This window comes from Aspergillus neoniger (assembly GCF_003184625.1).
Source record: "Aspergillus neoniger CBS 115656 unplaced genomic scaffold BO87scaffold_17, whole genome shotgun sequence".
NCBI classification, from domain to species: Eukaryota; Fungi; Ascomycota; class Eurotiomycetes; order Eurotiales; family Aspergillaceae; genus Aspergillus; species Aspergillus neoniger.
In genome coordinates this window covers 325,086-344,806 of record NW_020291145.1, presented here as the reverse complement: position 1 = coordinate 344,806, position 19,721 = coordinate 325,086, and the positions used below count along the sequence as shown (strand labels likewise).

The following is a 19,721-nucleotide window of genomic DNA, read 5'->3' as shown; positions in this document are numbered from 1 at the left end:
TCGCCGATGCCCCGCACGGCAGTGACAGAATACGTTGCGCAGGAATCGCCATATCTCCATTATCGGATATCGGCAGATTTTTGAAACGAGGGGGTCTCTTCTGTTATCCATGGCTGATAAAAGTCTATCAAATGCGATATTACATAATTAGTGCTTGTCCCCCAGGTCCATGTTCGATTAAAGATGTTAGCACTTTATTATCAGATAACTAGGCCAGTTCAGCACGTTACAATCAAAGTATACACATCCATCTAGCAATGAGATTAAACTAATATTTCAGGCGACCGAGGGGTACGAGGATGTTCCTGTCCTCGACGCCCTTGCATTGAGCACTAAGATGCTATGCAGCAGATCAATAGACACGATCGATAAAGTCAACCGCCTGCGCCTTCTCGATGATACCATCCAGACTTTTGACAAATGCCAGGTGAGCTGGATCCTTGGACACATAGTAATCACGATCTTCAGCACTCGCAAAATGCACCACGAAAGCGTGGGTGATGCCGTTCTTTGGGATATTAGTTATGGAATTGTTGGAAAGAGGACATTCCTTCGTCACTCACTTGGATGCCTTCGGGCGAATTATCCTGTCCGCCCGATGCGGCCTGGATGTATGGCTTTTGTGAGGTGGGGTGTATACAATTATCTTTCAAAGCGAGCATCCGAGAGCACACCTTCGGGGACGTCCCAATGTTAGATGTGGATAAGCGCTAGGTTGAGCTGGTGTAACTTACATCTTTGATTACTTCGGGGCTGACCTCCGCTTTGAATTGGAACATGACAATGTGAGTGATCGACATGTCGGGCGAAGATTGATGTGGGAGGGCTGGTAAAAGTCCAGAAGGGTGTTTCCAGAGGATGGTGGTGAAAAGAAGAAGGATGGTGATGATAGCCAGAGTGACTGCTTGTCGCCTGGGAGCTACCATGATACTGCTGCGCCCGCCAGGTTTAGCTGCGGGGTACGCAACTGGCCACCTCGCCGAGTGGATGAACGACGCGACTTCGGATGATTAGTTACTCGGGGAGATACTTCGTAATCCGGCCGACTCTTTCGTTGAACTAGTGCTGTTTTGCTCCGAAGGAGCATGATCTCTCATTCGACAGTACCACTATTTTTAGTGCATTCCTGACCCACAACAGCCACCCGCGCCTCTAATAACTGCCTGGATGTCTGGCTACCTTCCACAAAAGTTCCATCTTTCTCTTGATGACACATTGTTCAACTTGCTTGGATATTTCAGAAGCGTAACAATGGTGCTTTCTGATGTTTTTCATTGTGGTGGGAGGCCTATCCATGGTTTCTATAATTCATGGGTTCACAACGTGAACCAGGAATATATCATATTCCAGGATTCACCTGTAAAAAGCCAACGTGGACCGAAACATGATGAATCACCCCACTGAGTTCAACGCCAGCCCAGACGCACACAGGAATGAACATGCCAGATTATCTAGATGGCATCACGAAGCTCTTTGGCAATCGGTTCGACCAGGTTCGACTAATCCTATCATAGTCTAGACGAAACGCTAGGCTGTCAACCCATCGGGATCGGACACTCAACATCGCATGGAAGAGATATGCATTAGTCTCAGGGAGTGATGAGTCCTTTATGAGCCTGGATTTTGTGGTCCATCGACTGCCCTGGGTTTGCTGAGATTTGTTTCTTGGTCACCGTGAGGTAAAAGCACAAATATATGTACGAGCTATATTCTCTCACAAGATGTTGCAGAGAGCCAAGAAGCGGCAATGAGCTGTCGCTGCTGTCCTCCAGGGGATAACCCCGTATCGGCTTCAAAAACTAACCTTTAGAGCCGATGGCAATACCCGTCAGATAATGACGGATATCTATCGTATGTGAATATTGCACCTCCTAATGCAGACATTGTAGTTGCTGGATACCATCACGTGTGTTATTCTTCAATCCATTATTCTTCAATTCAGTATTCTCGACACAAGGTGTACCCAGATTCTCGGTATTAAACCCATGTACCTGGTACTCTGCCAAAGAAAAGCTTTAGTGGCCATTGCAATGGGAGAAATCGACTTACTAATCCCTGCATCCGCTCTCTCTGCACTTGATAGAACGTAGGGTACTCAGCATCCCGCTTGATGAAAAGGATACCTATTTCCTACTTCCTCAATTTGTAGGCAGAAAACGTTATTGATCGTGCAAGCTTCGCGCCACGGAGGCCGCACTTCTCGTTGTCAAGGTTTTATTCGGCATCCCGCCTGCCGGCAGCTGATTAACCCAGTCTCGTAGATCATCGCCACTACTACTACTCTAGCCGGAGCGCCGGCATCCCACTTGATGGATACCAAGGTTCATTGTGAAGTGCCAGGGCACCGGTCTGCTTTGGTTTACCGGTATCCCACCTGTCGGGGGACTAGGAACAAATGCCATTAGTGATACACCTGCGCTATATAAATACTAGGTCCCTGTTCTATGTACATTACATCCCGTACCATATGCGTTATAAGTCGATTATAATCGGCTTAATTCACAATGCCTTCTTCCAAAGATGTCGATACTTCACACGACTCAAGGTCGAGCTTCATCCCGGCAGAGGGCTATTGCGCTCCGAGTATCGAGCCCGTGATCTCAAAGCTACCGAGCATTCATAATCCACCAGAATACGAAGTCTACTGGCAAGATGATGACCCAGAAAATCCCCGTTTGTGGCCACTATGGTATAAGGCTATCGTTGTCGCAGCCATGAGTCTTGGCGCCACGGTAGTCAGTCTTTCCAGCACTTTATATACATCTGGTATCCCTGGGCTTGAGCAAACTTTCGGCATTTCTAAACTGAGAGCCCTGCTTGGCGTCACCACCTACCTGCTCGGCATGGGGGCAGGAAGTGTTCTATTTGCTCCGTTGAGCGAGCTTGTTGGTCGGCGGCCAGTCTATCTTCTCTCGATGACGGTTTTCCTGTTACTACTGTTGCCTAGCGCCCTGGCGCAGAACATTGAGACAATCCTTGCGAGCAGATTCTTTGGCGGGCTTTTTGGAAGTGCCCTGATGTCAAATTCACCCGCTTCGGTAAACGACATTGTATCTGATGCGCATCGGCCGTTAGCGTTAGGCTTTTGGTCCATTGGTCCTACGAACGGCCCCGTCTATGGTCCGATAATTGGCGGATTGGTCTACGAGTACCTAGGATGGAGATGGACGAACTGGATTGTCCTAATAATTGGAGGCGCTGTTTTGGTTCTAATGGTCTTCATCAAGGAAACATACGCCCCAGTTATCCTAAGGAGGCGTGCAAAGAGACGGAGAACTGAAACGCAGAATCACAAGTTGTGGACGCGTTATGATGACACACAGGAATTGATGCCTTTACTAAAAGCTAACCTCGGTCGCCCATTCTTAATGCTTCTAACAGAACCGATTTGGTAAGAACAAGATGCTCTTCTCATAGATTACCCTCTTCTAACCACACTGCCAGCATTTTCTGGGATGCATACGTGGCGCTTGTCTATGGCGTGCTATACCTATGTTTTGTCGCTTATCCTATTGCCTTTCAACAAGAGCGCGGATGGTCTCCCGGGATTGGTGGTCTCTCGTTTATCGGCATCGGAGTAGGCGTTCTACTAGCCATTGCATGTGAGCCTATATTCCGCAGGGTGATCAACTGCCACCAGAAATCAGAGGACGGCACAGTACAGCCAGAGGCTATGGTGAGCATCGTTGGCCTTGGTGCTACTCTCCTGGCCATCGGGCAGCTTTGGTTTGCGTGGACCTGTACTCCAAATGTGCACTGGATCGTTCCTATCCTGTCTGGTGTTCCCTTCGGAGCTGGCAACGCGTGTGTCTTCATTTATGCTTCCAATTACATGGCACGCTCTTATGGTATCTATGCTGCGTCTGCACTTGCGGGAAATATGCTTTGCAGGAGTGTTATGGGTGCCGTTCTTCCACTTGCGGGCCCGTCCATGTATGCGACTCTCGGCTTGAATTGGGGGAGTACGCTCCTGGGTATTGTGGAAGTTTTATGTATCTCCATTCCCGTTGTTTTCTATTTTTGGGGACATAGGATTCGTGAAAAGAGCCTGCTTCTTAGGAAGATGCAAGGTTCCACATTTTCCTAAAGCTGTTGATGGTTGCCCTTGACTGTAATTTTGTTCCCTCATACCATAGAATAGTTACTAGCATTAGCGCAGGCTATACAGATCGCGAATTTCATTCGAACATTGACCCAAGCTTTATTAGGCTATAGCCTTTCAGAAGGTTCCGTGTTCATTATTGATTGTTCAAAAAGCGAGTTACTGACGAGTGAGCCCAACGCACTATGACCATGCCGACTGTGGGCCGGATTCCCGGGCAGTCGGACTCTCGAGCCCGCGGGCCCTGACAGATAGACTGAGACGGTCTCATAATGGCTTCTTATGCGTGATAAAACCTCTATTCCTTTCCCGTCATCGTTCCGATATTACTACCAATTGCCATACTTCAGGGCAATAATGGCTGATCACGCTTACGTGGAGCACTTGACGCCGCTGGACCTGCCTATGCCCAGGACCTACATTCGGGCTCTCCTCGTTTTCCCAACGGCGAATTCCAGCCCCCAAATCACGCAGGAGCTCCAACGCGGCCTCGAGAGACTTTCTAAACAAGTACCCTGGGTCGCCGGACATGTCTTTCATACTACTCCAACCAACCAGAAAGCGTCTCTTGAAATCCGATACCATGCAGCCAAGACACCAACCCTAGAGGATAAAGGCCAGATAACGGCCTCACACGCCAATCTCTCTTCACAAGATATGCCCATGAAAGCCATCCCACCTGACGTGTGGCCAACACTCCCATGCCTGTTCGGTAACATCCCTTCCAAGACAGGGGGCCGCGTTTTCGCTGCCAGCTTCTTCCGCTTCGTAGATCATGGGGCCGGATTATGCATCTGCTTGCATCACAATGCTGTCGATGTAACTGGGTTCGCGGAAGTCGTTCGACTATGGGCTAAGAATGTTGTCCAACCAAGCCAAAACGATCACTCTTACTTGTCACAAGGAAGTGGCGATAGGCTCGTGCGGCTTTCCAAAGCTCTTGCGCCTGACCTGCAGGAAATTTCATCGCTTTCATCGGAACGTCTCCTCGGACTGCACCCGGAACACTCAACACAACCACCCGTCCTACCTGATACATTTCCGCCATGCACGTCCAAAGCATTCAAGATCTCTATTCACTGGATCGATGTGCTTAAAGAGCTCCTCCATAAATACACACAGCGTCGATTGACCACCAACGTTATCCTCTGCGCGCTTATATGGACATCAATTACTCGTGTGCGAGCCCAACGCAACCCCACTCTCAGAGACCAAACAAGTCGCCTAGTAACAGCTATTAACGGCCGATCGCGTATCACGGGGAATTTAAACTCTGTGTCCGGGGATCAACAGTACTTGGGAAACGTTGTGCTCTACGCCATGGCAAGCTTCCCATCTGCTAATCTCGCCACGGCCGAGAGGATCCAATACGCTCACTGGCCACGATATGCGACTGTATCTCAGATTCGCAGTCATCCTCAACAATCAACTCGCGGCATATTGCTGAAACCTACCGGCTTGTGGATTCCATGGGAGACTATAGATCTTTTTATGCAGGTTGGGACTTGTTCGGGTCTCGTGATTTTACCATTACAAGTTGGGCAGATTTGGATCTATATAATTTGGATTTTGGGCCTTTGCTTGGGAAACCGGAGTTTGTTAAGTTGCCCTGTATTGAGGCGGATGGTGTGGCTATTATTCTACCCCGTCGGAGGACGGGCTCTTATGAAATTCTCGAAGTGATGGTTATGCTGCGGTGTGATGATATGGAGTCCTTAGAAGGAGATGGTATGTGGCAGACGCTAGTTGGTAGTCGTAAGAGCTGCGATGCTTGATTTAGATAAATTTGGTGACCTCGATGTACAAACACCAGCAGTTCTGTCTCATTTGCATGCGCTTTAGGTCCATTTCGACTCCCCGAAGCGGAACTTCTCGCTTTTCGTCACGGACCATTCCCGACTTCAAAATCGAACCTGTTCCACAAAAACGGCTCACCACTTAGAAACTCATTTAAAAGGTCAGTAGCATACAACGAGGTGGCTCCATCCCCATTATCCATGTCAAGCACATTCTGCAAATCTTCCGCGATGAACATCGATGGGTCACCAGGTGTATCTGGCAGTCTAAGAGAGTCCTCTTGTTCATTGTTTATCCCTACTGACAGTTGCTGTGATTGAAGAAGTTTCTCGGCAATGTTGGTAAAAGTAGCGCATATCTGATATAGATGTTCCGCGCCTTGGGAGACTTTTCGGAACGTCTCGAAGCTACGAACTACTTGTGTAAGGAGTTCGATGCTCTGAGTGTCTTTTGCAGAAATGGCGTGGAGGAATACCACAAGGAAAGGGGTTAAGGATGAGAATAATAGAATCCTGGTGGTACTCGGTCAATGGAATACATAGAAGAACATGTGAGGGGGGAAGTACGGACCAATTGAAGTATTCACCGTCTGAAAGAAGCTTTGAGCTTTGGTATTGAGGGAATGAGTTGAGATGGGCCAACAAGCTATTACAGGCGGCGTTGAAGCAACAAGAGCTTATTTGTAGTTCCTCTCCTGTCGTTGAGGATGCATGGAGAAGCAACGTCAGGGTGGAGTAGAAGGATATATCCCAGTTTGTTCTGGACATGTTGAAGACTTGGAGGTTGTTGACCCCTTCCGGATCGATCTGGATAATATTAGTAGCCACTCTGGGGTTGAAAAGGCATTAATAGTCCCATCTCACCTTCTTAAGTTGAGAATGCCATTGTTCCATATCAGATGCAAGATCTTGAATAAGTTGTGTCCGCTCAGATGGATCCTTAATTGACGTTGCAGGATTGTAGAGATTAGTGAATACTCTGTCCTGAAATTCCGCCATCCTGATTCCCATAATGAAAGATTCATCCCATGCTCAGCGACTTGGATCTATTGATATCGCAGGATGCCGTACGTCAATCTTGACACCCTGCATATTGGAGACACGGCCTAACAAGAGAGCCAGGTTCTTATCGAAGACGTATATTGTCCCAGAAGAGTCTTCTTATGTTATCCGCCTTTCCAGATAGAATGTTCCTATAGGTCGTCTCACGGTGATATCCAAGTGATTGACAATGCATTGAAGCGGCAGAAACCAAGGTCCAGTATAATGCGGGCTTTGCTTCGCCCTGGGCTTTGACCATCTGCGTTACTGTTACTTCATGCTGCTAATTCAGTGTGTGCTGAGCCAGTCCAAGTAGGGGTAGACAGCAAGGGTATACTTACACCCATTGTTAAAGCAAGTATATTTTCGAAGCTGGGGACAGCGAGTACGTCATATGTTTCTAGTGTCGCTGCGAAGACCTTCTCACAATGATCAAGGTGGGTGGTAAGGTCAAATCTCTGACGGAGCTAATCATTCATTGCTATAAGCTCCTTGAGGACAAAAAATAGGACACCATGCATGCTGGCCACCTGGCCGACAGATGCCCGGCTCGGTCCAGAAAGGACGCTTCGGCGGAGATCCTCAACCACTTGAAGGTCACTTATTGCATACGAAGACAGAAAGATAGGATGACGGGCTGGATTCACGTAAGTCTGCAGACAAAGAAGCTTCGCAACCGCGAACTATGACCCGTATTGAAAGAATGTGACGTACCTCTCATTCTCCGCAAAAGGCTGGTGACCAACGTAGCTGGAAGAGGTTCTACTTGTATCGCATGCTGTGATGATTTGCTCAAGTAAAATCCTTTCCTGGATAACTCTTGTGAATGGTAGAGACTTTTCTGTATATGATCAATGGAGTGCTCAATATCTGGGATGTTGTTGCCTGTAGAAGCAGAGAGAGCCGTAATATGAGCACTATTACTTGCATGAAGTGACTGACTAGCGAAGGAAGTATCTCCTTCGAAGGCTTGACAGCCTTCCACACGGCCAGGATCTGCCGATATGATATTCTCATTGGACACACTTTGGACCCCCGAGCTGAGTTCTGGACTTTGCAATGCAGCGAGTCTAGACTCGACTTCACGAAAACGCTTTTCGAGGCTGTCTACGAGACCCTCCCTATGGGATGTAAGTTCAGTCTGAATTTAATGACCAACCACATTATATACTTACAGATGCGCTATTCTATCTGTCTGGAGCTGATTTCTTGACCTGTCGTTTGGATGTCGACATGTTATCTTGGATGCTTGGCAGTTTGAACACGGTATTTTGCGGTCGCAGCGAATCTTCAGGATTATGATCTTAGCTCCCATCATCTTACTATGGCTCAAACAGTATGGCACATACTTTGCGTACTTTACACCCCTCGCACTACGTCATGTTAGAGTGCGAGCGAAGAGACGGAACTGGGGGGCTTACGGCCCGTGGAACTAACGAGAGCCGATGCCGTCTCTCCTGTATGGTTTCTTGAGCGCTATGTAACGACATGGTAGATTCTGCAGTGATGGAGATGTTGACAAGTACTTCGTGTTGAACGAAGAGAGTTGCAGGTTCTGACCCTTCGGACCCGCGGGCCCGCGGGTCCGCAGCTCCGAGGTAGCGGATTGTTGCCACTCTTGGCATCCTGAAGGGTACCAACCTTAGCACAGCCCAAATTTTGATCTTGGTTTGCGTTGCATCCTATGGCGGCTTTGTTACTTTCTCGATTACTAAAACCCACAGGTACTGGGCAAAGGCAATTTATTTAATCTGGGTGATGTTGATTTCGGACATTTTGCCCACGGGTCCGAAGGCCCGACAAGTCAATATATATAACTGAATAGGTGGAATACCACTATACCATGAGACACAAAGACCTGAGATCCTACAAGTAATTCATGGTTATTGAATAAGCAATCCTATCTTCAACCATTGTCTCATTAATAACAAGAACTAACATGTCGGTCAGTTAATTTCACACACTACTGGCACAGGACAACCAGCCACTGACCATCATCCCATTACAACTTTAGCTTCCGTCCGGGTAAGCTGCCGATTTCCTTGTCGCCGTAGTTTGACCTGGTCATAATATTGATTATACTACCAATAGTGTCAGCATCACTACTGAGTGCATCGATGCTTATAAAGAGCTTTTATACAAAAGGGGAGCAGGTAAACCTACCTTCGTTATCTATAAGATATCCGACGACGAACACTCTATTATGGTGGAAGAAAGCTCCCCAGAAAAGAACTACGAAGCATTCCTACAAAGGCTTACGTCTGCGCATGATAACGACGGCAAACCTGCACCTCGGTATGCCATATATGACGTGGAATATGACTTGAATGAAGACGGCAGGAGGTAATTGAAGGATCCCCAGAACCAGGCAAAGCAATGCGTCTTTGATATGCTAATTCTCATCAGAGCGACAATTGTTTTTATCAGCTGGATGCCAGGTGTGACGTCTACTCGTGTAGGTCATCGTGCTCTTGTATCTTCGACTTCTTTAAGTGTTCCCACTGACATGATCACAGATCCGTATGCTGTATGCTTCTACCAAGGAGCAGCTTCGAAAGGCTCTCGATGTCAAAGTATCTATTCATGCTGACGACTTACACGATATTGAATGGAAAAACATACTGAGAGAAGCGAGTGGTGGACGACTCTAAGCCCTTCATGACGCCCCTTTTTATCACCGTGGAGTGAGGCCTGCCGAGCACTATGCTCTTTCTTTCATTGGCACCGTTATAGACACAAGAACATATTATAACCCTTTGGTTACATAACATAATGTGCTATCCGCACCTATAGACAGTGGAATTCATGGTCAGTCATGGCGGGCTGTACGGCGAACCAATGACTGCTACTAGAGTTGTGCGGGAACATCAGGGTAATAGGTGGAGAATAATGATTTAGGTCCTGTAGCCTATAGAATTCGAACAGGCTAATCGGTGGCGTGAAATATAAGAAAAGAGCTAATATCATGGGTCATGATATGATAAGAATGATAATACTTTCATCTACGATTTTTGGAATATTCCGTATTAATTTAATACGCCTATGGGATACACCTCCTATATGATTCAAAGGCCTCCAAGACATTGGATAAGTTACCCTTGACGCGGAGGCAAGTATCATCGATTTATTTTCGTAGCTGTGCTATTAATGCCAACAACCATACCGAGATGATGAAGAATCCTGCCCTCTAGTGGCATCGGTATTACCAGAGGCCGTGACACCATAAATATGTTTCTTTGTGACAAACGGTCGAAGCTTGTGTATGATATAGTTATGCTCTCTTTTCTCTCAGTTATACACTTTGGCATCCAACCCTGGGAGGATCTGCAGATCCTTGTCTCCGTAACTGTACTTCCCATCCTCGGAGACCTTCGCCTCCCGCGTGCGTCTCTGCTGCTGAGTTTGCCGCGCCTTGACCCACTGCTCAGTAGTCAAATGCTGTCCCAACTCCGTAAACACATTGTTCGTGAGGCCGAGCCGGTTTAGCAGGGGACTGTTCTTGATCGGATCCAAGACAACATGGTTGTTCGGCCTAGTCAATATAGTTAGCATTCTAATTAACACTGAAAGGAAAAGGGGCAGTCTTACCTGGCAAAGTACAAAACACCCAACCGATCCACATGCGCCTGATCAGCAGGAGGAACATGAACCCGATGAATGCTCGATTTGATCAACCCGCCCGTAAGCGCAGTCAACGCATCACAGGTATTGATAGTAATGGTTCCATCCTGCGGGCGGACCCATTTCCACTGTCCTTCCGAGTTGAGGATCTGCAACGCGGCGACGGGTTGTCGGAAGAGCAGAGTCACCGTGCCCAAATCGGTATGACCGGGAGAGTATAGACCTCCGACCTTCTTGTTGAGTTCGGCACCACGTGCGGCGTAGTGCATGTAGCGGAGGTGGTCCTCGCCCTCTACATCGTACTGGTGGTCTCGGACGAGTTGGTCTTCCTCGGGTAGTTCGAGCAGAATGGCGAAGAGGCGGAGAAGCTTCTCGACTACTTCTGTGTGGCATTTCTGTTTTATTCTTTAGTGTGAGTTGTTTGTGGAGAGACGGTAGAGAATGCTTACCCGGCTAAATTGCTCGATTTCGTCAATATTGTCAGCCAGGATTGCTGGTTGCTGGCGCTGATGATACCCATCGAATTTGGGGATGTTGTAGACTTGGACGTTGTCCTTGATTCCGTTGCCAAGACTGGATGTATGAGCATGATAGCATGGTTACAGATGTCGACGACCTACATTCGGTGCCCAGCTGGCCGGTAGCCGTTGTATTCTCCTCTATCCAGATCGGCGCTGCTGTGGTACTTGAGCTTCTCTTCAAGTGGAAGAGCGTAGAACTCGCGACCCAGAGCGAACTGGCGGTCGATTTCCTCTTGGCTGATGTTGAAGTTCTTGACGTAAAAGAAGCCTTGAAGCGAAGTTAGGCCAGGCTAAAAATGTGATGCAAACTACTTACCAACATGACGAACAGCGTGGTCTAGCTGATCAACAAGCGATTCCTTGCCGCCTGGCTGATCATATTGGCTCAGGTCGAGCGTGATGAGTTCGGCCCAGTCGACTGGTTCGTTAATTATTTGAACACATAGCAAGCCGGAGGAATTACTTACGGTCCTCCTTAGTCACGGGGACGTGGTCATATCTGTCGATAAGTCTTGCAGGCATAGTGATGAAAAATTCTATAACAGCGTTTCCGGAAGTATTATACAGACCCTATCGAGCTGGGAAGGTCCGAGTAGTTATGTCCAAATGGCAATGCAGCGTATACTTTAACCCCGCACGGCAATTGTGACGAAGATAGTCGGCAAAGCACGCAATTCTTATCTAGCGTCGCTCATTCAGTTTGGAACGCACGGTGTACCGTGTCTGAATCATGTCAAAGATAGATAAGGGCATTTCTGCTAGGATTGTGGCACGCCATCCCGCACCCGGATGTTGCATTCTGCAGCTAACAGGTCCGAATAACCCTATCAGAATGTGTTGCTTTCCCATCACGACAATGAATGGCATAATGGCAAATATGTCAAAACAGCTCCACTCAATAATTCTATCATGGAGAGGGGTATTCAATGATCAGTTAAAGATCTTGCCGAACCATGGAACATGCCCCTGCCAGAGGAAGTTTTCACAGGAGAATTGTCCGACACGAGGAGACAAGGGCTCGGTAATATGTCCGGCAGCGACTCAAAGACACGGAAAATTGGTGTTTGGGGGCTTTTCAAAGAGGTGTTCAATTGGTATCCATCCAATTATCCGACAAATGAGCGAAAGTACGTTGTCCCCTCTGGGTTTGGCCATAGTATACTCATCATCTAGGTTGCTCTTCAAGCTGGATTTATCCATTCTGGTATTCGCATGTCTATGCTGTAAGCTGCCCCCTGGAAAAATACAGAGTATTAATTGACTGTAATTAGTTTTCGTGAAGTACTTGGGTATGCCTGTCGTGAGACTGCAACCTCCACCGATGCTAATGTATTCCAGACCAGACCAACATCAGCAACGCGTATGTCAGCGGCCTAAAGGAAGACTTCAGTCTAAATGGCAACCAACTTAACTATTTCAACGTCTGCTATTACACTGCATACGTTGTCTTCCAAGTTCCTGGTCTGCTGTTGATGTCGCGACCGACGCTGTATGTTACTGTCCATGATTCGGGAGAAATGCATAACTAAGAGGATTAGGGCGAGATGGCTGCTCCCTTCCCTTGAAATTCTCTGGGGTATATGCACCTTTGCACAAAGTCGAGTCACAAATGTCAGCCAGCTATATGCACTTCGATTTCTCGTTGGCATGTTCGAGGCTCCTGTCTTTGCTGGAACACACTTTATTCTCGGTTAGCTTTTCGGCACTTCAACCGTCATTTCAGTAGGCTAACTGATACTGAAGGCTCCTGGTACTCTGGCCCCGAACTCTTCAAAAGAGCTGGAACATGGTTTATTTGCAACGCGCTTGGAACCATGGTAAGCGGATACCTGCAATCCGCAGCCTACACCAACCTATCCGGAGTGGGCGGCATGCCTGGATGGAAATGGCTGTTTATTATAGACGGAATCTTCACTATTCCCGTCGCCATTATTGGTTTTTTAGTGTTCCCGGGGATTCCGGATTCCCCACGACCCTTCTTCCTGTCAGAAGATGATATTTCCTTGGCCAAGGACCGGGCACGAAGAGCGAACATCCGTCGTCCGGGAAGGGTGACACTTGATGTCTTCAAACGCACACTTAAGCGCTGGCATATCTGGGTCTTCGTCCTTTGTTATGCGTAAGACAGACTTGGTTTTAAACTTGAGAAAAAGCTAATCCCTTATGTCTTAGGTGCATGATTATATCTTCTTATCCTACCTCTTATATGAACCTCTGGCTAGAGGCAGAAGGCTACTCAGTGCCACAGGTCAACAAAATGCCGACAGTGACCTACGCGATCAATATCGTTGCTTCGTGGTTAGGGACCACGCTTGCTGCAATTTATCCATCATGGCTTATTTACACTATTGCGTCCACATGCTGTTTATTCTCTTCGCTGTGTATGATTATTTGGAACATACCAAAGGCCTTGAAGTAAGTGTACATCTCACATGCGTATATTGTCCTGCTGACAGGATCATAGGTTTGTCGCATGGTACCTCTTTGGCGCGGCCGGGTGCACAAGTCCTATTCTATATTCGACTGTTAATACAATTGTAAAGGATGATTCTGAAGAACGGGCGCTCATCATGGTACCTCAATAGACTATCTGGATAGCAGACAGAACAGAACACTAACTATTGGCAGGGCTCGATGATGACTTTCGGCTATTCCTTTCAAATATGGGTTCCATTGCTTCTTTTTCCTACTGCTGGTCCGGACGGTGCTCCGCGGTGGCGAAAGGGGTGGCCCGCCGCATTCGCTTTTTTCTTTTTACTGTGGGCGGGGTTCATTGCAGCAACATTGATATATAGAAGGTAGATTAAGTATACCCAGTTTCCCATTATATTTGCTAACGCAAGATCCAGAGAGCAGAAAGCAAAAGAGGTACTATATAGTGGTCCCGAAACAGAAAGTGGAACGGAGGATGGCGAACCGATTGTGGTGGAGGTCGATTCTAGTGTTAAAGACAGAACTTGATGTTCATAGGTAGCATCGGCGTCAGTCATGCGAGAATGGAGACCGTTAGGGCGAAGGAATCTGGACTTCTCAGCACATTTGCGGCGAAATATCAAAGTTTGACGAGAATGAAAGGACATGGTTAGCTCTCCGGACAAGGGTACATATTGCGCCAGTACCAGCGCCATATGTACTCCTCCACTCTGGCAATTTTCCTGGCCTTCCCAAACGCGTCATCACTGAGGAAAATATCTTCAGGATTTACTTCATACGCCGAAGCCATCGCAGTATCCGCAGCGCTGCCTGCGGCCCTCGCAGCCTTCTCAACCATAGATTTGACACGAGCAAAGGGAATCCCTTCCCCATCAAAGTGCCCCAGCACGCCTTTCACAATGCTTAGCTGGCCTTCCGTTGCTACCTTCACGAATAGATGTTCACCAGACCGGTTGACAACAAACGGGTCGGCGCCTTTCTGCAAAAGGAACCTAACATCCTTCTCTGAGCAATACGTGTGGCCATATATTCCACTGAAGATATGGGGCATATCTGTTTCCGGATATCGTGAATTGATATCCGCTCCGTACATCAGCAGGAGGTCAACAACTTCCTCTCTAGTGTTTCGGCCCCAATAGTTACTTATTGCCTTGATCAGAAGCCTGTCGGGAAGATTGGGATTGAATCCTGCTTCAAGGAATTCCTTTATGATTGTAGTGTCAACTTGCTCTACAGCTTCTTCAAATGCCAACTTATGGTTGTCGTTTCCCACATCGAGTTTGACGTCGAGATGCTGCCGAACCAGGTGGAATATCTCTACCCCCGCGCGGACGGCTCTTTTGATGGTTCTTCGGACCGGTACCTTCGGATTAAAGAAGCCTGTATCCACCCAAACCTGATCGGCTTCAACGAGATTTCTGTTGACTAGAAGCTGGACGATATCATACCGTGCCCGCGGCGTTAATCGTGGTGCATATCGAGCGGTTGCTTTTTCGAAGGCAGTCTTGCAATTTTTTGGGAACGGGTTGGCTCCTCTATCTAGCAGTAGCTCGACAATTTTCGTGTATCCTCCTTCGATTGCATTATGGAGAGGTGGTGCGCGTACTTCACTCCGCTTCCAAAATACTGAATCGTTAGGATCTGCACCACGGTCGAGTGACAGTCTGACAACTTCGAGATGACCTCCAATAGCCGCCTCTGCCATACACGAAGTCATAATATCTTGCCAAATTTCTGGTGTAACAGCTGGGTGTGTGTGTATCCAGTCAAGGTCTAGCAACCGCTTTAGCAGACCTATATTGCCACCACGTCCCGCACCAGTAGCGAGGCGCATAATCGCGGAGATATTTCTTTCATTGATGATGTTATCAACATCTATCTTTCGAAGCAAGTAACCTGCTTCTTCAGAGAACGTGACTGACAAGCGTCCGACGTGGTACAAAACGTCATCCCACAAGTACATGTTAGAAGGACGGTCCGGGCAATGAGTCAACCCATTATTTGCCATATTGAACTCAGCACCGTGGTCCAAAAGAAATTTGACCAGTGGCATATCATTCCTTCTCATCGCCTCGATTACCATATTGCCAGAATGGTTCTCAGGAGCAGAAAAGTAGTCCTGTGGTATGTCGGACCCCACAAACATGCGTAAAATAGGCAAGTTCCTACCACCAGCGATCTCGAATGCCGACCTGTCCGAGTACTTTAGGAAGTTCGGTGTTCGCGGATTGCAACCATGTTCCAGTAGCAGTTTCACTATTCCATAGTGACCCCTACTTGTGGCCTCAGAGAGAGGCTGCTCATAGCTTCTATGTTCCGCGGTGTATTCCAACTCTGCTCCGTGCTCGATCAGTACTCGGACAACTTCTTCATGGCCGTCCGATATTGCGGACAGAAGAGGAGTGTTTTCGTAACAAAAGTCATTCCGGGCTTTTCTCGCGTTCGGATCGACACCGAGCTCTATGAACATACGAACTAGGTCCGCATATCCCCTTCTCGCCGCAACATGGATGGGTTCACCTTGACAACATAACCTAAGATGGAAGTTTGGGGAGATTCCAGCTCGTAAAATCCTGCGTACACAATTCGTATTGCCGTTGAATGTTGCATTTCGCAACGCACCGCTTTCGTCGGGGTAGATGTGGCAATTATCAAAGATATTTCGGATGGCCTGGTCGATCGACTTGCTAGTAAGATTGTAAAGCCGACGACTAGTCTGTGAAAGCGCTGTCAAATCGCGGTTGTAATCTATGTAGCTTAGTATTTCTAGCAGGGTTTCAGTGGGGAGTTCGTTGAGATTGGCCATGGTGCTTGGTGAGTGCAATCAATCAATGTTGTAGGTTAAGAGACCAGCCCGTTGATGATTGATTCACCCAGATGGCTTGCGACGCCTGAGTCTCCTTTCTGGATAGTACATGTGCGTCTGCATGTTGGGACTATATATGCTTACTGGTGTGTTCTTATTTCTTTCATGGCTGCATATGAATGAAGAGGTCGCCATTGTTTATGAAAAGGTAACGGCCGCTGCAATTGAGGTGGCTATGAAAGGACAGGGAAGGCATTAATTCATGGCTTAGAAGCTGAAAGGTTATCTATGTTTTCCCACTACCAGCCGAGCAATCGCTATCATTTTGGTAGTGCACATGTCCATTTGAGCCTCGCATTAGGGCTGGAGATTGCCAATCTCGGCATTCATTCAACTGGCGGAGCTATTGTACTCCTTTGTTAGAATCTACGCCATGATTGGGTATCGCCTGTATTTCAAGGTCGTCTACCATGGGTAAAGCGGTGAGGCCCATTGTTTATCGAGGGGTCAAGAACGTTGGGTTATAGGACAATAGAAGGTATTCCACTATCTCCCGACGCTTGACGGAAGAAAGAAGGGGTTCGTCGTGAGGGCGATGAAAGAGTGTTAAGATAATCCGAACCTCTAACCCAATTCTAAATAAGAGACATTCCACCACCCTCCATTGTCCTCCATTGAATGTCCCGGGCTTCGCAATACACCAGAAACTAGCGAAGGTACAATCCGTATTTAAATTTTCATGGGGCGGAAGCAACTTGATACACATCACGATGAAGAGATTTAGAACCATACTTTTGTGAAGAACAAAGAGCGATGGTCCTGGACCGAGGCTGCTGTTGACAAAGAAAGAAAGTGTAATGAAAAGCCTAAATCCGTCTAGTACCGCTGCAAATTTCCATACGCCAAGGCATGTTGCGCTTGGGCGAGCCAAGCATCTTTCAGAAGGGCATATTGCTGCTACTTGCATCGTGTGTGACCGGTAGCACCTGGTATCGGTGTGCAGAAGTGGTAAACCTCGTGATCCTGAGGAGTGATTGGGGCGTATATAGGTAGAAAAACATGACTCCCTCAGGTTGCATGGGTTCTCATATTGTATAGTATACAGCCACTCTACAGCCCCTTTGCGCCAGAGTCTAGATATGCCATATTTAGCATTAGTCCCAATCAAAGTTTGTCGGAAACCAAATGAAGAGATCTGAAAAAAAGCAGGGGGATGGGAAAGAGAGTCGTTGGAACTTTCGTCTTCATTACCGTACCAATTTTGCAGATAGCCCTAGTGCTAGGAGCTTGCCTAACGTACCAGCATTCAGATGACCTGGCCTTAAGCCTCACTTCATAGTGCACAATGGTAAAATATAGGCTGCGGGGCCTGTCGCGGTACTGTAAAATTAGTAGCCTGTTGATCCCGGTTGTCACAAAGATCAGGGTGTATTTCAACATCCCTATCTCATGTCCTGTTAATCTTGTCGGAGTACTCCGCAGAATGTTGGTAATGCGATAGTGCAACAAACCTCCTGCGCCACTTCGTTGTGGTTCCAGTTTTGTACAGTATATAATATGGTGCTTCGTAGGCAGTCATTTTGCCGGAAGTTCTATTTTACTTTTTCACGTTGCTTCCTTCATTCATTCATCAAACCCATACCAGTAACTTGGCGTTAAGCATTGTGTGCAAGATGGAAAAGGACATACTAACAAAGTTCAAGTACGAGCCTGATGGCTTCTCTTCATCTGCAGCAGATGCCGTGCCTCGAGACCGTGCGGATTTGCAGACTACTCATCCGGCTATTTCATCACCTTCGCTAGTACCAGTCTCACGAGAGTCCCAAAATCAGGCACGGCCATTTCAGCAACACTGTGATAGGGATTCTCGTCTCGAAAGACTCCCACCTGAACTTCGAGATCATGTCTTGTCAATCCTGGATCTGGACGGGCTCAAAGCTCTGGTACAGGCTTCGCCTGTCTACCATGGTCAGTATCTCTCAAATCGGAGGCACTTGCTCGCCAGTTGTATGGATGGAACATTGAAGACCGCCACTGTCGAAGCTATAGTTTGTTATGTCTCGGCACGTTTCCAATTTGCTGAGAAATACATGCCGGACGCGGTCCTCCATTGTCTGGACGTCTACCAAGCGCGTCAAGCGTTGCCCCAGTATTCCATAATGGATGATAATCCCACTATGGATGAGATTGCAGACATGGCAGCATTCCACCTTGGTATTGTGCGGCCGCTCATGCAGGAATATATTGCTTGGTCGCTCGGCAATCTAGCCTGGCGGACTGGGACCAGGCCATATAATACAAAACTTAGTACAACGGAAGAGATGCGACTGCTGCGGTCCATGTATCGCTTTCAGCTCTGGAGTAACCTATTCCACATCTGCCCTGATACCCAAGACAGACACGGTCCACAACTCGATGGGTGGAAGTTTATGGAGCTTCAGTTCTCTTTCTTTGAACCATGGGAAGTGGAGGAGATCTTCTGTATCAAAACCTTCGCAAAGGTGAAATATGACCATATATTTTCCAGGATTTATCGCGATTTGTGTCCCGGCCCCCCTGCTATTCCTGGCCAGCAGCGGTCGATGCCGGCTGGCTTCTTTGATTTTGACCATCCCTGTACGTTGAGACCCCAATTTACTCCATTGCTACCTTATTTCAGATTCAACAATCTCAGGATTTGTCCCAGCTAATCTTGTCTCAATTCTATAGTTACGAGGGATTGCCTTCTAAATGGCACAATAGCCCTGGGCCTCAACTTCCTGCACACGGTTTTTTTTAAAATCAAGGATCATAATCACCTTGTTTCGACTATGCGAAATCATATCGGACGGCAGACTTTCTGCTTATTGAACAATGATGACATAGGATTAAACGTCCAGAACAAGCGTCGGAGAAGCAAACCATCTCTTCGCGACAGAAAGCAAGGGCGACGGGATCCTTTACCTTTTCTTGGAGATGTAGTAGTGCCAAGTACAGACACGACCCATCCTCCACTGGCGTGGACCCTTATATGGGAAGGCACATACAGCAGTCTGGTGGGGTACTTTATCAAGGATAAGGTACGGAAATGGGGATACGTTATGTGGGATGCGGCCAGATTGGAGAAGACTGGAGCCAAAGAAGTACTGAAACGTCAGTGGGAGTCTGACTGGCTCGGCCAGGATCCGAGAGATCTTGCAATAACATGAAGTGCATAGTTATAGTTGAAGTTATACATACCTAGCGACAACTATCTTATTCAACATATAGCTTTCTGCAATATAACTTTTGAATACGCATGTCATAATCGGCAGACAGCAGGTTATGAATTATCAAATTTATTCTGTGTTTTACAACCCACTTCCCGAGGATTGAAAGCAATGTTGCATCAGCAAAAAGACGGTAAAGTGCCGCTCTGACAA

The 19,721-nt window shown here is 47.4% G+C and overlaps 10 protein-coding genes across 10 annotated transcripts; 5 read left to right on the top strand and 5 right to left on the bottom strand.

The window, feature by feature from the left end:
- Positions 1–352: 352 nt before the first annotated feature.
- BO87DRAFT_308838 (Dabb family protein) lies at positions 353–800 on the bottom strand (the record flags this gene model as incomplete). The annotated part of the gene is made up of 3 exons (XM_025619443.1): positions 353–508; positions 564–674; positions 735–800. The coding sequence occupies 3 exons, from the start codon at positions 798–800 to the stop codon at positions 353–355; spliced, it is 333 nt and encodes a 110-aa protein (XP_025479484.1).
- Positions 801–2,504: 1,704 nt separating this feature from the next.
- BO87DRAFT_436618 (MFS transporter) lies at positions 2,505–4,087 on the top strand (the record flags this gene model as incomplete). The annotated part of the gene is made up of 2 exons (XM_025627832.1): positions 2,505–3,391; positions 3,445–4,087. 2 exons carry the CDS (start codon positions 2,505–2,507, stop codon positions 4,085–4,087), a joined length of 1,530 nt encoding a protein of 509 aa, XP_025479483.1.
- Positions 4,088–4,459: 372 nt separating this feature from the next.
- On the top strand, positions 4,460–5,944 carry BO87DRAFT_416188 (uncharacterized protein; the record flags this gene model as incomplete). Its single annotated transcript, XM_025626735.1, has 3 exons — positions 4,460–5,513; positions 5,600–5,830; positions 5,883–5,944. The coding sequence occupies 3 exons, from the start codon at positions 4,460–4,462 to the stop codon at positions 5,942–5,944; spliced, it is 1,347 nt and encodes a 448-aa protein (XP_025479482.1).
- Positions 5,945–5,984: 40 nt separating this feature from the next.
- Positions 5,985–6,897, bottom strand: BO87DRAFT_426275 (uncharacterized protein; the record flags this gene model as incomplete). The annotated part of the gene is made up of 3 exons (XM_025627351.1): positions 5,985–6,411; positions 6,470–6,705; positions 6,763–6,897. The coding sequence occupies 3 exons, from the start codon at positions 6,895–6,897 to the stop codon at positions 5,985–5,987; spliced, it is 798 nt and encodes a 265-aa protein (XP_025479481.1).
- A 127-nt stretch (positions 6,898–7,024) lies between these two features.
- BO87DRAFT_386975 (fungal specific transcription factor domain-containing protein) lies at positions 7,025–8,564 on the bottom strand (the record flags this gene model as incomplete). The annotated part of the gene is made up of 7 exons (XM_025624785.1): positions 7,025–7,198; positions 7,281–7,406; positions 7,552–7,592; positions 7,654–8,060; positions 8,115–8,153; positions 8,289–8,312; positions 8,377–8,564. The coding sequence occupies 7 exons, from the start codon at positions 8,562–8,564 to the stop codon at positions 7,025–7,027; spliced, it is 999 nt and encodes a 332-aa protein (XP_025479480.1).
- A 67-nt stretch (positions 8,565–8,631) lies between these two features.
- On the top strand, positions 8,632–9,658 carry BO87DRAFT_60313 (actin-binding ADF family protein). Its single transcript, XM_025629419.1, has 5 exons — positions 8,632–8,884; positions 8,954–8,964; positions 9,031–9,282; positions 9,346–9,394; positions 9,456–9,658. The coding sequence occupies exons 1-5, from the start codon at positions 8,879–8,881 to the stop codon at positions 9,588–9,590; spliced, it is 453 nt and encodes a 150-aa protein (XP_025479479.1). The 5' UTR covers positions 8,632–8,878; the 3' UTR covers positions 9,591–9,658.
- Positions 9,659–10,227: 569 nt separating this feature from the next.
- BO87DRAFT_397215 (oxidoreductase) lies at positions 10,228–11,603 on the bottom strand (the record flags this gene model as incomplete). The annotated part of the gene is made up of 6 exons (XM_025625287.1): positions 10,228–10,471; positions 10,528–10,955; positions 11,010–11,133; positions 11,181–11,349; positions 11,398–11,499; positions 11,549–11,603. 6 exons carry the CDS (start codon positions 11,601–11,603, stop codon positions 10,228–10,230), a joined length of 1,122 nt encoding a protein of 373 aa, XP_025479478.1.
- A 504-nt stretch (positions 11,604–12,107) lies between these two features.
- BO87DRAFT_309179 (putative pantothenate transporter) lies at positions 12,108–13,883 on the top strand (the record flags this gene model as incomplete). Its single annotated transcript, XM_025619457.1, has 8 exons — positions 12,108–12,208; positions 12,255–12,304; positions 12,420–12,570; positions 12,620–12,771; positions 12,825–13,200; positions 13,254–13,496; positions 13,546–13,654; positions 13,710–13,883. 8 exons carry the CDS (start codon positions 12,108–12,110, stop codon positions 13,881–13,883), a joined length of 1,356 nt encoding a protein of 451 aa, XP_025479477.1.
- A 280-nt stretch (positions 13,884–14,163) lies between these two features.
- On the bottom strand, positions 14,164–16,320 carry BO87DRAFT_436595 (ankyrin repeat domain-containing protein; the record flags this gene model as incomplete). Its single annotated transcript, XM_025627831.1, has 1 exon — positions 14,164–16,320. One exon carries the CDS (start codon positions 16,318–16,320, stop codon positions 14,164–14,166), a length of 2,157 nt encoding a protein of 718 aa, XP_025479476.1.
- A 2,091-nt stretch (positions 16,321–18,411) lies between these two features.
- Positions 18,412–19,508, top strand: BO87DRAFT_436592 (uncharacterized protein; the record flags this gene model as incomplete). Its single annotated transcript, XM_025627830.1, has 2 exons — positions 18,412–18,936; positions 19,030–19,508. Exons 1-2 carry the CDS (start codon positions 18,480–18,482, stop codon positions 19,506–19,508), a joined length of 936 nt encoding a protein of 311 aa, XP_025479475.1. The 5' UTR covers positions 18,412–18,479.
- Positions 19,509–19,721: the final 213 nt, after the last annotated feature.